This window comes from Triturus cristatus, chromosome 6 (assembly GCF_964204655.1).
Source record: "Triturus cristatus chromosome 6, aTriCri1.1, whole genome shotgun sequence".
Classification (NCBI taxonomy): Eukaryota; Metazoa; Chordata; class Amphibia; order Caudata; family Salamandridae; genus Triturus; species Triturus cristatus.
Window position 1 is genome coordinate 215,549,504 of NC_140589.1, and position 16,320 is coordinate 215,565,823.

Sequence of the window (16,320 nt, forward strand, 5' to 3'; positions counted from 1 at the left end):
AATTGAAGTATTTCTCTGCAAATTAAGAATTGTATGTATATGATTTTAATCATTTGCATTTAACATTGTTAAGCTCTTGAAGCGGAAAACAAAACTGTTTTCAGTTTCATTGCAGTGTGCAAACATGAAGCTCAATTCAAACACGAGAAAGATCATAAATAGGATCTATATTACAAGGCAGCGTTTTAATCTGTTTTTTTATGGTTTCATGTGCCCTGGACTGCAAGGAGTATCCAAGGGGGCACGCATCTGCGCGCCCTTCTGTAGCACTGCTAGATCAGAACATTTCCTTAATCTTTTAACACATTCTTCTTTTCTTTATGCAATCATCCTTAAACAATCCTAAAATGCAAAAACGAATCCCATCCCTCCAGCTTAATCTCGCATGTGCTTAAATTAAAAGGAAACCCCAAAACTGTTTTCTCAGCTATTACTGCGTCCCGCTTTCAACCAGCTACTAAATCACTCTTTTGCAGATAAGTCACTTTTCTTGCCTCCTAATCTCTGAACAAATGGATAAACACATAAATCACTTACAAAGCCGCAACCGGCAACCTCATCATCATGTGCACTTCCATTCCCTGCTGCCAGCATTACGTCTTGTTCAAACCACTACCGTGCGTTATTTTAAAGCACGTACACGCCAAAAAACCAGGTGTAATTCAAACCCCGTGACCTGAAGTTTAAACATTTAAGAGACAGCTTTGAAAATTATTTACGTGCACCGCAAACACTTCAAGAAACAACTTCATAATCATTGCATGAAAACGAAAAAGTAATCATCCCCAGTTTTCACCCATAATTCACATGAGCAATAAGCGCACACTCCTTTCCTCCCAAATCATACCATCCTACAAATGCGACAAAATATGACATTAAATAACAAAATAATGCTGCCTAAATTAAGTAAAATAAAAACAAAAAACTCTAAATTTTAGCGAGAGAGCGCAGTCCAGCCAGGAGGACGCTCGGTGTTCGTTATCTGTGATGCCGGACTCTGGTACCCACGGGGTGTGGCCAGCCTCACAAAACTGGAAACAAATGCGAAAAAGAGTCATCCACACCCCAGCCGTCTCAAGTTGATGTGTGGTTGATAGGACTGAGGGAGCAGCAGGAGGGGACTGAGTGGGTGGGTTGGGGGTTCTGCTGAGACTGACAGATGGGCAGGAGTTCCCCTCCAATGCAGTTGGTAATTAGCCCGGTCTGCTTCGGCAGCATCCCAGTTCGACCCTCCAGGCACCTGCTGGGGAATAGAGCCCCCTCCCCTGTCTGCGATCACAACAGTGAAACGCATTTCAGATGCACCAGAGGGCGGGTGGGGGGCAGCATCAGTGGGCAGCATCAGAGACACGACTGGCCTCGGGCACAGGCGGGATGGATTGGCAGATTACTATTTACGAGGTTTTGTCTGTGTCTCCCTTTCTGCAGCTGGCCAGGGCACCGCCGTGCTTTACTATCTCACGTTTTATGTATAATATTTATAACACTTCTTTCAATGTAGCGCCATCAGAGCATTGACTTTCTTCTCTGCGCTCCTATGTGCTCTCAGATAACTACAGAGTAAGTTTGACAGGTGCTGGTGGAACTCGCAGGAATCTGTTGCCAAAGGTCATAACGCCAGCACCAGGACAAACAGCGCCAGGACTTGTGTGTAGAATGTTTTGAACCAACCATGTTGGTTGGTGTTCGAGTTAGATGACCACATCTCGATTCCATGCCACCAAGAAAACAATAGCCCAGACCTGCCCTTTGCTCTCACAACCGCTGTAACCCTGTAGTTGTTTTAATAATCTCTATTAATAGGAAAAGAGGATACGGGCAAATCACTTAATCTCCCCGTGCCTGGATGTGTAATGTAAATACGGTGCTATGTAAAGCGCTCCAATACCTTCGGGTCGAGTTCGCGCTCGGCTATATAAATATGCAACAAACAATAACAGGCCAGGGTAGGGGCTCGCTACGGGTGTGGAGCTGATCAGGCCTGCGCAGGGCTCATTAAGCTTACCTGTTGCTCCGGTCGACCTGGTGGCAGGCTGAACAAGGCAGGCGCCACAGGGCCCAGTAGCAGTTTAATACTGCCTGCGCCACCTGCACGCTTTCCAGCACCGGCCGCTCCGCTCTGCCATACCTGCTGCTATGCACCAGCACTCGACGCGCAGGAAGAAAAACGCGCCTCCAGGGTTTGAAAGGCAGGTGGCGGCTGCGCAGAGGCTAATGGAGGAACAACCAATCCTTTTTGGCCCGCCCCTCCCAGCTAAATTCAATTTGAGCAGCTGGTTTGGGTGAGGGCGGGTAACGTCGCCATAAAAAAAGGCCGAAATGTTACAACGATGTAAATAGGCTACTAAATTGTGACGCTACCAGCGCGAGCTACTTACGGGGCCTTGGCGAGCTACCAGTAGCTCGCGATCGACCGGTTGGAGACCCCTGATTTAGAGCATACTGTCATGGAATCTGGGTGTGGTGGTACCTGGATTACTGGTCACTGACACCACAATCTGGGTGTGGCCGGCGTAGGATACTAGTGCAAAGCCAAATGATTTGACTAAACCAGCCAGTGGGGTTATATATAGGTTCAACAGGGTGGCACTCAAGGATGACCCTTGAGACACCCCACATGGCAATATAGTCACTGGCAAAAAAGAGGACAGGATGCTAGATTTGTTACTACAGGATGAGCCTGTGGAAGTATCATGGTTAATATCTGTTAAATCATCACAGCAATCTGCACAAATGGTAAAGGTTTTGTAGCCTCCTTAAACTTTTTGAAAAGAGGAGGCTAAGGTGTTACAAAACTGTAGATTGATCATATTGTTTTTGGGTTCTGGGAGCTTTGATAACTTTTTTCACAGTGGCAAATAGTTCTTTTGAAGAGAAGTTAGTGGCTTCAATTTTGAGGGAGAAATAGCTGATTTTTTCGGCGTGAATCATATCGCTATATGTTTGAATGGAAGATTTATAGGTTTCTTTATTGTTCAGATCATGATTCAATCTCCATTTTCTTTCAAGTTTGCAACACTTCTATTTTTGCTGACTAAGGTTCTCTGAGAACAAAGGTTTGGATGGATTAGTTATATGACACAGGGAGACTTGAAATGAAGCCAATTGGTTAAGAGAGGAGTCTAACTAGATGGTAATTGCTGGCTGCTGAATCGGGATCTTCCGAGATCTTGGGACTGATCTGGGTGAGGGTAGAGTTTAACATGTCAGTGTTAAGCATTTGCTAGGGGCGTTGCAACATGTTAGAATGGGATTGGTTAGTTGTAGGGGTATTGGTCAGCTCCTTAATCTCAAACATAACGGCCAGGTGGTCTGACCAACTAAGCGGGAGTGAGGATATCCATTGTAGAGAGGATATCTGAGAAAATGCCATCAAGTAGATGGCCTGCTGTATTGGTGAGGCCATTGGTCAGCTCAACTAGACCTATGCTGGCCATTTGATCTATGAGGTGAGTGAGCAACATCGTTATCAAGGGGGGGTTTCCAAATGGAAATTAAAGTCCCCTAGAATAGCAAGGTTGGATGTGTTGGCATTGATTTCCAGTAGGTGGCCAATGTTATTTATAAATGTAGCTCAAGGACTAGGAAGGTAATATAGCAAAATGCCATAAAAGGAGTAATGATTATTAAAATTCAATTTTCAACACTAGGGCTTCACAGCACCAAATAGCAGGACGTGTTTTTAAAAACTAGCAAGGCCACCACCTCCTTTCCCCTCGCGGTCGATCCTAAAAATTCCGAAGCCGGCAGGTAGTGTTGAGATTAGATCAGAGTTCAAGGCATCTTCTACTTGAAAAAAGTAAAACCGGTTGGTTGTGTCAATGCTTGCAAAGAACAGTGTCTTTTGTGGCTACTTGGTAAAGCCTAACCACAGAAACCAGAATATGATGGTAAGGGAGAAGCGGGAAGATCTATTTGCAACACTAGTTAGTTTTTATATTATACATATTTTCAATGTTAGGCATTGGAAAAACTGATTAGCCGAGAGCAGCATAGCTAAGTTGCAAATTAAACCCAGGTCCAAAATATACAAAAGGTAGCTGTCCAGTTAGAGGCTTTAATATCAAATACATGAAGTAGAATGCAAGGATCCTTTGCCTCTGCCTGACTTTTAGCACTCAGTCCTTTGTCCTTTACATAGCGGTTATGCCCCTGTATTATGGATCTATGTGGGCTAACTAATGGAGGTAAAAGTAAACAGAGATTATACAGCACTAATATTAGTAGCTCTCAATACATTTCATTGAACACAAGTACCTCTCAGTACAGAAAAGGTTGGAGACCCTCATCTGACATTTCACAATATCTGATAGCATAAATGTTAGTCATTTCTGTCAATCCATGCAGTGTGGGAGTGACACATTTGCTGGACTAGTTAAATTATATATAGCTCAGTCCTTGCGTGAAACAGCTAAGAGTTAGGGGTGCATTACATTTGCAGCAGTGATTGGGGGGAGGGGAGGGATTATCGGACTCACCATTTCCAGTTGTTAATTCCTCCCCAGCACCATGCTAACTTGAATTTTCCTGGCTGGAATGTGGAATATCATGCGAGACCTGTATTTACCGGGCCCATTGCTAGACATTTTTCCCAATACCAGATGAGTTTCCACACGCAGATTCATCCTACTTACAGCAGGAACACTCTGTGCACAGCAGTGCTCAATCTGCAGAAAAATAACTGCCAGGGCCCAAGACATTTCTGAGGAGGCAACAGCAGCTTCCATCACACTCTCTGCCTGCCAAAAGCCAGCACCAATACTACCTATTTACGATCACACTCCTGCAAACGTGACACTATGGACTTACTATTCTTGGCTATTCACGGCTGTAAGAATGGCCTGGGGTGATGGCATTATTATTTGTGTATGCATTTCACATCACAATGTTAAATTGTCTGCTAATGTATAAAAATAGACAGTACCACTATAGAACAGTCATACTTTTTGCACTGATCACCCACATTTTTTGACTGACTACTGGTTACTGACTCTGGAAATGTCCTGGGCTCTGCTAACAAGGCCCAGGGTGCTCTGTCCTTAAAAGTATATGGTGTTTGGTATAATTATAATTGGCCAAGAAACCCTACTGTAAGTGTCTAATATATAAAAGGGCGGGGAGGTTTAAAAACCCAGTGGATTTAATGCACTTAGGTGTGCACTTCTGTGGTATCTAGTGTCCTTTTAAAGCCAGCCCAAAGTGAGTCACCCCTAAGGTTTGCCCTAGGTGCCCCAAGGATAGAGTGCCTTGTAATTAAAAGCAGGGACATTTTAAAATAGGTTTTATATGCCCTGGTGAGGGAAAAACTGCTAATTCCATTTCCCTGTTGTAGTGCTGCTATCTCCAAAGGCTAACATGGGAAGACTTTATTGTACTTTAATAAAGTATAATCTTTGATTTGAAAGAGCTAGCAACATGATTCAAAGTGTCAAAATAATAGCTACAATAAATCCAACAATATGTCATGGTTAAATTTATTATAACTATTGCAGGAAAATTGTTTTAGAACTTCAAATATTTGTATTCTTCTGATTGGCCAGCCTTTGATAGGTTGAGCCAAGCTGCTCCTATTAGGTGTAAAGTGGCCTGGGCTTAAACATGCAACCATCTGGTGGGATGAGATCTGCTGCCTGTAGATGCCAGTACAGTAAGGGGGCTGGGTAGCCAAACTGCTCTTCAAAGGGAGAAGCACAGATAGCACAGGAGCCAGGCCCACCCGTAGCCAGATGGCAGCCCCTCTAATAAGATTAGGAGAGGGGCTGCAAGGGGAGTGTAGGGAAAGGTTAGCCTCATCTGTGGTTTGGGTTAGCCAGACCTGAACTCCAAAGAGATTTTCGCCGTTCTGATTTTTGATGAGCTGTGCATTTTGGGTCACAAATATGCCACACTTCACACTTAGTGGTCACAGAAGAGGCTGGCAACTTTAACCTTATTGGTCGGGGTTGTCCCTCCTTTTGTCAGCCCAGAATGGTGAATACATATGGGAAAGCTGCACTGCACCTCAGATCCCTGCTTGGAAACATCAGAAGGAGGACTGCCCTGTTAAACCCTCAGCCTGCACAGAGAGAGGACAGCACTCATAAGGACTGAACCTGCTGCACACTCAAGGCTCCGTAAAGAGAGGACTTAGCCTGGCTTCAAAGAATAAGAAGTGGATTCCCTGATCCACAACATGAGGAAAAGTGCTGGAAGAAGTCACCCACAAAGACAAACCTCTGATTCACCTGAGCTCTACTGGATTTGACAAGGTGCATTGTGGGTATTGCAGTCCCAAGCCTCAAAGAGGGAAATTTGGGCTACCCTTCTGGACTCTTGGCTGGTGTTGTGGCCCCTCGAAAACCCTCAAGATAATTCCAGAAGAAGTCCTGGAAGTTTGGAAACTTTTGCACAACTTTTGGCGCAATCCCCCATAAGTCCACCAACCTCAACAAAGAGAATCACGCAGGCGTCGTTGAACCGTGACTCTCCTGACTTGGTGGTTTGCCCATCTGGAAGCTCCAAAGCTCTTCAAGGACAAAGAAAAAGACCTTCAGGACTCACCAAGACATTGTGCTGCAGCAAGCCGCTGTCGTCAAACTGAAAGCCGGATTGCTGAAGACAACCGTTCGACATCGAGAGAAATAGCTGGAAAAAAGCGACTAAGTGCAAAAGTAGAAACGTGACTGGCCTCAAACACTTATTGCATCTTACCCATCGCAGTCAACCTGAAACTTTGACATGGTCTCGGTTCAGCAAGACCAGAGAGCCTCGGTTGGCGCTTTTCACTTTTAGGTGCTAGAAAGCAAATTTTTGCCTGTAATGTTTACATTTTCATATTTCTAGTTTTGTCATTTTGGTGTCATTTTAAAGATACAAATATTCTCTAGGTTTATAAATTGGTGTTGGATTTTTATTGTGTGTTGTGTTTTACTTATTTACTGTTTTGGTGATAATAAATGGTTTATCAACTTGTCTTCTAAATTAAGCCTGACTGCTCGTCAGCCAAACTACCAAGGGTTGAGCAAGGATTAATTTATTGAGACTTCACTGGACCTTATTTGTAATTGTGGTATTATTACTAGGTGCAGGTACCTACCCGCACCTACTAATAACCACCATCCAACAGCCACCATGTGGTGAATTGTCAGATATATTTCCAGTGTCAAGAAACAAGTTCCGGTGCCGAGCACCAGAAAACGCTGACACAAATTAAGCAAGCACTGGCTCTGAAAGTGTGAGGTAGACAACCCAATGCAGTTTCTCACCTGGCAGAATTCAAAATTGGGCAGCCACTTCACCCAACTCCTAATTGACCTCTAAAAATCTAAACTGTCATGCTGATGATGTCAGTAGGAAAATGGCCGAACCATGGTACCTAGCTAAAGCCTACATTTGGAGACATACAGAATATTACAAAACTCCAATGTTCATAAAAATATGGCAATTTTCTTTCCACCTTACAATTTGGAATGTGTCTAAAATGACTTTAAATAAGGTGACAGCATGAAATTGTATAAACTATTTTAAGAGAAATACAGAAAAAGTGTAATACCTTTCTTTCCAAAAATATTGTGACCTGGTTTTGCGAATTTTGGCATCTCTATGTTCGGTAATAGGATCGGTCTCAAGCCTCCAAGTCGTGAAGAACTGAGCGTTGTGCTCTTTGTTGACTGTAAAATATAATGAATCAACATTAAGAGGTTTATATTCTTGATTTTAAAAAAAGAACACATTTAAGATGGCTGGACACACTGTGATAAAAAAAATGCATAATTCACATGTCCTGTGGCTCAACTCCAGAGACAAGGCTCATAGAAAGCTGAGATACATGTTCTCATTATGTAGTTGTCAGTACTGTACCATCTCTTACATTTTGACACTGCAATCAAAGATTGGTGGTGTAGTTCTCATTTGCAGAGGGGCAACCCATAAAAATGAGCCCGCTTGTGTTTAATAACTGGGTCATCTATTGATGTATTTATTCATGTTCATGTAGCACCAGCATTCCATCTTTTGGCTACTTCTGAGCACCAAAGCAAACACAAGGAGATGATGGATGGAGCACTGAAACTTTACAGACACTCACCCCCAATCACAGATCTGGGTTGAATCCATCATCGTTCTTTAGCTAACTTCACTACTGCAGTTCAGACCCAGCCATATGCTAATCAGTCTTGACCCTGTTTCTCATGCGAAGAGTCCAGCCCGAACTGCCAAGCCAGGTCTTCCATGGACAGGGAACAAGCATCCTGGGACCGATTTTGGGATAATACCCCTCATCAGCCAGGCTAGCTTGATACCAGTGGCACTTACTTCTGGGCATACCCTGCCAACTTAGGACGAACAAAGCAAACACTTCTGAGCTCCATCCAATACAGAACAATATGATTGTGTTGAATATGAAACAGCTATATCCAGTTGTGTAAGTTAATATAGTTAGGGTAACTGCTTGGCTGTTGCAGACGATTCGCCCATAATTCACTAAAAATTGTGCAGGTGTCTGGGTTGAAGGTTGTTCTAGGTTGACTGTGAGTGAGGGCGCTGCGTCATAGGTGGTTTTGTACATACTAAATGTACATGCGGTTTGCCTTGGTGCTGTATTTACAATCTAAACCAAGTGGTAAGAAGCACAATCCAGACTGGCATTAGCTATTTTGCTAACTAAAATTGGTCAGTGGTTTCGTGAAGCATAATATTATCTATTTTTGCACACCTTTTCACTAATACAACACATTTAGGGACACATAATGGAAATGGATCCCTCATGGGAATAACAATCATTGGCAAAGTGGAAAGGTCTTGGCTCTATATTGCATTTGCCAAAGCATTTTTCCAATTGCCTCAAGAGGCATGCACATGGACGGCTGGGAAACTTAAAATGGGTTTCTTTTATAAGCCCCCCATTCCAAGATGCATACATCATTATGTGTGCGCTGTGATACATGTGCACACATGCCTTATGATGCATGCCTGAGCATATATTGCGACGCAGGCTGAAAGCTTTAGTTTACCGTACTAACATTGCGAACAGCCACATTAGAATGGTCAATTAAAATGTAAAAGTAAATCAAAACGAAGTGTGTAACTAAAGCAAGCAGCATTCAGCATTTTGCAGCTCCCACCTCCTTCTAAAAATTTAGGAAAATTCCCCTTTTTCTGGTGGTCAGCAATGCTTTTTGCTAGATTTGTTTACTGTTTGTTTTCCAGTCAGTGCACTGGGGCATGTCTAACCAAGCCCCCATGCATGTGCTACGACACCTACAAAATGTCAAAATTGTGGCTCCACTCTTGATTGGCATGTTTATCCTACCTATAAGTCTCTTGTATATAGTACAAAAGTGTACCCAGAGCCTGTAAATAAGTGACACTATTGGGCTGCAGCACATTGTGCCACCTCTAAAATGACAATGCCTCCTGCTTTGTCTCCAGGCTTTCCTCTGTAGCCTGGGTAGGCAGCTTTAAAAATGACACTTTAAAAAGTTGTAATTTACCTGCTTGAGCCAAATTTGCTTCTTTGCTACTGCTCAGCGTCACCCGACGGTTGATGGCTTCCCTGTGGTGAAATGTGTATAGCTCCGAAACAGTGGACAAAGGCCTTGGGTGTGGGGAGATGTGTTTATCCCTGACAGGATAGCCATCTGAGCCAGTGCTCAGGAAATTAAGTAACTCCAAAGGGTGCCTACTCTGTCACAGGCAGATGTAGCTCACACCTGGGCCTGCCCCCTCTATTATCCTGCTAGAGAGCCTGGCACCAATCCTAGTGAGAGAGGGTTTGCCCTCAGAACCGGTATTGAGTGACCATAAGGGAGGATTTTCCCTTCATCATAGCCGCACCTCTGGGCACAGTGAGCTTTGCACAGGGTAAAAAAGGTTCTGACATGTTGGTGTTAGGTAGAGAAGGACATTGTAGTATAGTGTACAGTACAAAACACAGGAAGTGCTGCACAAAGGGCTGGGAGTAGCAAGGAGTTTCCCCTACCCAAAATTTGGCACTGGGCATACATGTGGTACCTACAGTACCCTTTTTCAGAATCCCTCTAGACCTGGGAAAGACAGAAGCAGGACTGCACCTGTGAGGAGAGCTCTATGGGGGTGGACCTTCTTACACTTGCACCCAGGACTGAGAAGTAGATTCCAATGGTCATTTGGCTGACTTCCTGTTAAGCTTCAGGGAAACCAAAGCTACAGGAGGCCCACTTTCCTGAGGAGCCCAGTTCCAACTGGACTCTGCTGATGGCTTCTGCTTGAGTAAGGCCTGACCTCTAAGTGGTATCTTTAAGGTCCTGTGGCTCTTACATAAGTGTCAAACCTGGGATTGTTTGCCTGGACACCTGACAGAAGACCAGGAAAAACCTGCCAAGTCAATATGATGAAGAAGCGTTGCCACCGGGCTAAAGATTCAGGTTGCTCCATTTGAAGTTATTCTGCAGCAGCAAATCCATTTCAGGGTGACGCCTCAGGGAAGGTGTCGGCATCGTGGAGCCTTAACCCGCTGGAGGAATCTGAGCTCTAAAGTGTGAGTAAGTCTGAAGGTAGAAATCTTCATTGTGCGAAGGTGTCACAAGTATCTGGCGGGTGAGGGACCTTCCTTGGGCGAAATTTTTGAATTTCCCTAGCTCAGATTTTTCCAGCCAAAAGTCAATGGCTTCAACAGGACTTTGTGGAACAGCTAACCGGACTCTTGGAACCAATTTTGGCTATGGCCTGCTGCCTTGACGCACTGAGGAATTCGGACTTCGAGTTGAGAGACTGAGGGCCTGATTCAGATCTTGGCAGATGGATTACTCCCTCTAAACAGTCATGGATATCCCGTCCACAGAATATAAATTCCATTATATCCTATAGGATTTATATTTCAGCGGATGGGATGTCCATCACCTTTGTAACAGAGTAACTCGTCTGCCAAGATCTAAATCATGCCCTATGTCAGAAGGTAAAACTCTAGGCCAGAACTCTGTATCTGACTCTTGCTCTATTGCGGTCAGTTTTAAAATTTACAATTGTCCCAGTCTAGAGTGCCCAGTTGTCCGGGGTTGACTTTTGTGCTTTTTCTAGTTACTTCTATCTAAAACTATAAATATGTATATCTCTGATTCCCTGTGTTGGATTTATGTCATGTTGGTGTAATTTTGCCCCTTAAAATATTCTCCAATTTTATAAGTAGGAGTGGTATTTTCTTTATGTTGTATTTATGACTTTTTCATTGTTTTGACATTTTTAAATGCTTAACACATTTTCTTAAGTTCAACCTGTGTGCTCAATACCATAGCTACCAGGAGCAGAACTTGTGTTTTAACTACCAAAACATTTACTGGACCTAGCAAGAATAGGGACATTATTACTTGTGATGGACTATCATCCACTCCAACTAATAATCCACTTTCTCAAATTAAATAAACAAACCATTGACACAAGGAGCGGCATGGGGAGAAAGGGAGAGAAAAGAGAGGGGAGGCACAGAAGAAATTGGGGGAGAATGCAAAGGAATCTTATACTACCATACAGTACTTAATCGCAAATAAAAAGTATGCAGTTCACCCAATCAGCACACTGTGTGATCTAAACGCTTCTAGGTGTGACACACAGAAGAATAGGGAGAAAAGTCAATGAGTACGAGTGAAAAGCTGAGATAGACAACAAAGTCATGCATTGTAAGCAAGGGGCTAACCACAGTCCATGCTTAGTATATGTTAAGCATTGGAAACAATAGGTTTGCTTATAGGCAGATAAAGACGTCTGAAGCGAAAACCTAAACAAGATGCACAAGCAAAGAAAGACGTATGTTAAGCAGTTTACTATGGATCAGCAGAAGTAATAGACCACTGCTCTTCATGTTTGGATGCGTCTGAGAAAGATTCAGACTGAGTGGGGATTACTTTGCTTTTCATCTGTCATAGATATATAGAATAAAAAGTGTGGCATCCATTGTTTATTCAGAAGAGGGGTTCTAGAAACCTATGAGGAGTATGGACTCCATGTAGTTGGTGGAGTTCAGTAGGAAAAGCAAATTCACATTGAAGGCGGGAGCTGGCAACAATCGAGCACAATGATGGTATGGAAAGAAGACCAAGGGCAGAACACCAGAATAGGTGGATGTAATCGGATGAAACGCGGGAAACTACCTGTAAACCCGGTCTTTCCCGATTCCCACCGCCGGAACATAACCATCGGAAATTGTTTTCCATCTAGTTCCAATCGAAGAATACGGAGTGAATCTGGACAAGGCGGGTACCGCTGTGAACGAACCCTACACCGGGTGAGCACTGATGTGGTTAATAGCCCCTGCTCAGACCCCCGTAATAATTTTGACACTTCATTTTACTATTGAAAACGGCAGAGGTGCCCCTGTCTCCACAACACGCAGCTGCGCGAGTGGATGCACGGGGGAGGTTTCTCGTAGATGAGGAGATCAATCGAACTGTGGCGGTGACCTGGGGACGACTGGCGATCTGACAGAACCGGCGGAAGCGTGTCTAAAAATGTGTGAAGCGATACGCCAGCGCCTTGATGTTGCCAAATCCCTGTTTATTGAAATCGATGATACTCAAAACACTAACGCCACAAGAGTGACTACAGGAGAAATGGGAGAAAATAGAACTTTAAAACAAGATCTGTACAAACTTGAGAAACTTTGCAAGAAAGAAATCAATCGCAGTTGGGAGGTAATCTCACTAGATAATTACATCGAGGTGGGACGTGTCCCAAGGGGATTGCGAACCTTGGTGACCCCCACTTACCAGAACCCAAACCCGAAGCTCTTGGAAGAATGGGCCGCTTTAATGGCAGGTACCTGTAAACAAATGCTTGGTCTTCTCTCGAAATATGCGGCGATAGAATTGCAACAAATCGAAGAAGAATTGAAAGTTCTTCGTGAAATGCTCAGCAAATCGCCAGCCCAAGATGAAATCAAAAACTTCATAAAAGACTTGGAACCAAGATTAACGAAATATGAAGATGGCATCAAAGCAAGAAAACGCTGGAAGTTCATTAGAGATAGAAATGATTATGCGCAGGGCCGCATCCTAACTTTCTATTATTATTCTGGATTTACAAGAGCGACCCTTGTGTCCCTGTGAACCGGGTAAGTACAATGTACTGCAAAACAACGTTCACAAGCAACTCATTCGAAAACATTTTCAATTACATACAATCTCAATGATTGCTTTTGAATTAATCTCATACCAGTAAGTCAAGAAAAAGGAATAGAAATTTTTTTTTAACCAAAGACAAATCAATAATAAACAAAGTAAGTCTACACAAGACCCTTTTAAACTGCTGAAATCTACCAAGCCTCAGCCGAGGTCTTTATTTAATAATCACTTTTTTATATCACATATAAAAACACATTTTATATATACAAAAAACCTCTCTTTCTTACATTCACAGTGAATGGTGAGCCCCAGTGAAACAAACCATAACCTTATACAATGTGACAAGACAAAAAAAGATTTGTGGAAGGTTATTGGAAAAAATTATAAGGACAGTTTATATACAATGTACAGTGATTCAGTCAAGGCTGTCTCTTATTTTGTTGTCGACGGCGTTTCGACCCACTTTTAAATACCGGGTCTCATCAGGACTGTATTTCTGGGGGCAGTTTAACACATACAATCGTCCGTATAGGATCCATTATGTTTAGAGATGTGGCGGATGAAAGTTACATCCAAACTTGGGTTCTTTTCTATCCTCCAAGAGTAGGGGTCAATTATTGCACCGGATATTTAAGGAGATTTAGAGTGCTGTTTCAACACTTATGTTCAGTATCAGAAGAAAGGATGAAAACTCATGATCAGTAATGATTCTGTTGTATATTCAATGAGGCAGTGCTCTACCATTCGTGGCACCTTGGTCGATACGTGTTCTTTCATGCAAAGCTCGTAGCCGAATTAATCTAGCTAGAAAATATGATGCCATACGGAAAGACTACAAGAAAATTGAAGCAATAAGAGCTCAAGAATCGGAAACCTCTGGTTCTAGCTCAGCTGCACCTTCAGATGATGACGACCGAAACATTCCGTTGGAACCAAACAGAGGACCCTTCACATCACTCCAGGAATACCGTTTTTTACAACTGAGCCTCAGCGTATCCAAACAACCAGCGCGAGGAAGAGGAAAAGGAGGAGGCAAAGAACAAGATCAAAGAGAAGGAGCAGGAGAGGGGGGCGAAGGCCAACGACAACTTAACGCCACATGGGAGAGGCATCCGGCGTTCCAAGAGAAACAAATGATGGGTGAGCAATCAAACCTTTCAATTATAAATCTTTCCTCTCATACGATCACTCCTGAAGAAAGATCGGTCCTGAAATTGGGTCTATCTTTCTGCCCCACTGCCAATTCTGATTTTGCTAAAACTCGTATTGATCTCTTGCTCTTCTCACGCAAACTAAAATTGCTGAAACTACATACCTGTAAATTAACTAGAGACCAATCCAAAACTAAACCATTAACAAGTATTCCCACTAACCCGGACGAGGTTTTATCTGTGGGTGATGTTGAGACATTGGCTATCATGCGGGAATTCCAATTGGATGCAAGAGACTGGGAATCGGATCGTGACCTACTAATCAGTATGGATATGGAGGTCAACAGAAGATCCAGAAATGATTTTAAACCCAGATCAAAATTCAATCCCATCACACTGCATGATGGCATTGACACTTTTCAAGAGTCAGTGTTGTATGACTTAATGAACCTTTGGAAAAAAGAAAGTAACAACTTTGCCAAAAATCGAACGCAAGCACAGAAAACAGGCTTGCAGTCTTTGAAACAGGCCACAAATTTTGTGATAAAACCATCTGACAAAGGGGGTAATGTGGTCCTCTGGGGTATAAATAAATACAGTACAGAGGCCAAACGACAACTAGAATACTCAGGATGCTACCTGAGATCTAGTCAGGCCAGATACAATAAAACAATACAAGAATACCACGAAATGTTGCATAACTGGTATGAAAAGGACATGCTCAGCAAAAACGAATCTCTGTTCCTTCTGACACGCAAACCAATAAGACCGGTCTTTTATATGTTACCAAAGGTGTATAAACATCCCACTGACCCCCCAGGCAGGCCTATTGTTTCAGCCAATCAAAGCCTCTTGGAAAACACTTCCATTTACTTGGATTACTTTCTTTGCCCTTATGTCCTCAACCTCCCATCGTATTGTAGAGACACCATGGACTTCCTGTCAAAGATACAGGAGATACCATGGAAAGATACCTACATTTTGGCAACAATTGACGTAATTTCCCTGTATACCTGTATCGAACATGGCTTGGGCATGCAGGCTTGTAAATATTTTGTAAGAGACAGACCAATTAACATGTATGACCATACCATTCTTTTGATGCATATGTTACACTTTTGCCTACATAACAACTGTTTCTTATTTGAGGAGGACTGGTATGAACAATATACCGGTACTGCCATGGGAAATAGCTTCGCGCCGAGCTACGCCTGTCTATTTATGGGGTGGTGGGAGGCAGAGCACCTATGGCACCATGAAAACATACAATATACGTACAATATGGTTATGTGGACCCGTTACATTGATGATATGTTTCTGATTTGGGACGGGCCACAAAATACCTTGGATGATTTTATTCAAGGCCTGTCGGTGAATAACTTAAACTTGAAATTCACCAGCAAAACCGACCAACATGAAATTGAATTTTTGGACATCCTAGTAAGAGTAGAACTAGGAACACTTCATACCAGCCTCTACAGAAAGCCTACATCGACGAATAGCATTTTACATGCACATAGTCACCATCCAATCAACCTCAAAAACAGTATCCCGTATGGAGAACTGTTAAGAGCTAAACGAAAATGCAGCTCAGATTCCTCCTATGAAAGGAAGCCAAGAACATGAAGGGTCGATTTAAAAACAGGGGATACACATCTAGAACCATCAAAATAGCCTCAGAAAAGGCAGACTGCAAAAATAGGAACAGCCTACTTATTCCAAAAGAAAGGGAAGATAACAAACATGAAGTAAGACTAATCACCACCTACAAGCATGCCTCGCAAGAGATACATCGCATCATACGCAAACATTGGCACATAGTCAAAAAAGATCTAATAATTGGAAAATTGGTCAGTCCATCACCACATGTCACTTACAGGAAAGGTCAGTCACTAAAGGACATGCTAGTACATAGCCATTTTGCTATGAAGACAAAGGCGAAGGGAACCTGGTTGCGAGAGCTCCCAGGTTTTCACAAGTGTGGGCGTTGCAAAGCATGCAATAACAGTACAAATGTAAAAAAAATTCAACCTACCCAATGGCAAAATGGGAAAGATCAATGTCTTTATCAATTGTAATACTGACTTTGTTGTGTATGC

General features: G+C 42.9%; 1 protein-coding gene across 6 annotated transcripts in view; it reads right to left on the reverse strand.

Annotated features, from left to right (window-relative positions):
• LOC146816667 (adhesion G protein-coupled receptor F5-like) overlaps window positions 1-16,320 on the reverse strand; it is a 531,046-nt gene that overhangs the window by 20,455 nt on the left and 494,271 nt on the right. For 5 of the 6 annotated variants that reach the window (XM_085610566.1, XM_085610564.1, XM_085610565.1 and 2 more), the window contains exon 17: window positions 7,532-7,649. In XM_085610566.1, coding sequence (XP_085466692.1) covers window positions 7,532-7,649 — 118 coding nt within the window. Of the gene's footprint in view, window positions 1-537; window positions 677-7,531; window positions 7,650-16,320 lie in introns of all 6 variants that reach the window. The other variant, XR_014962931.1, reaches the window with a different exon arrangement.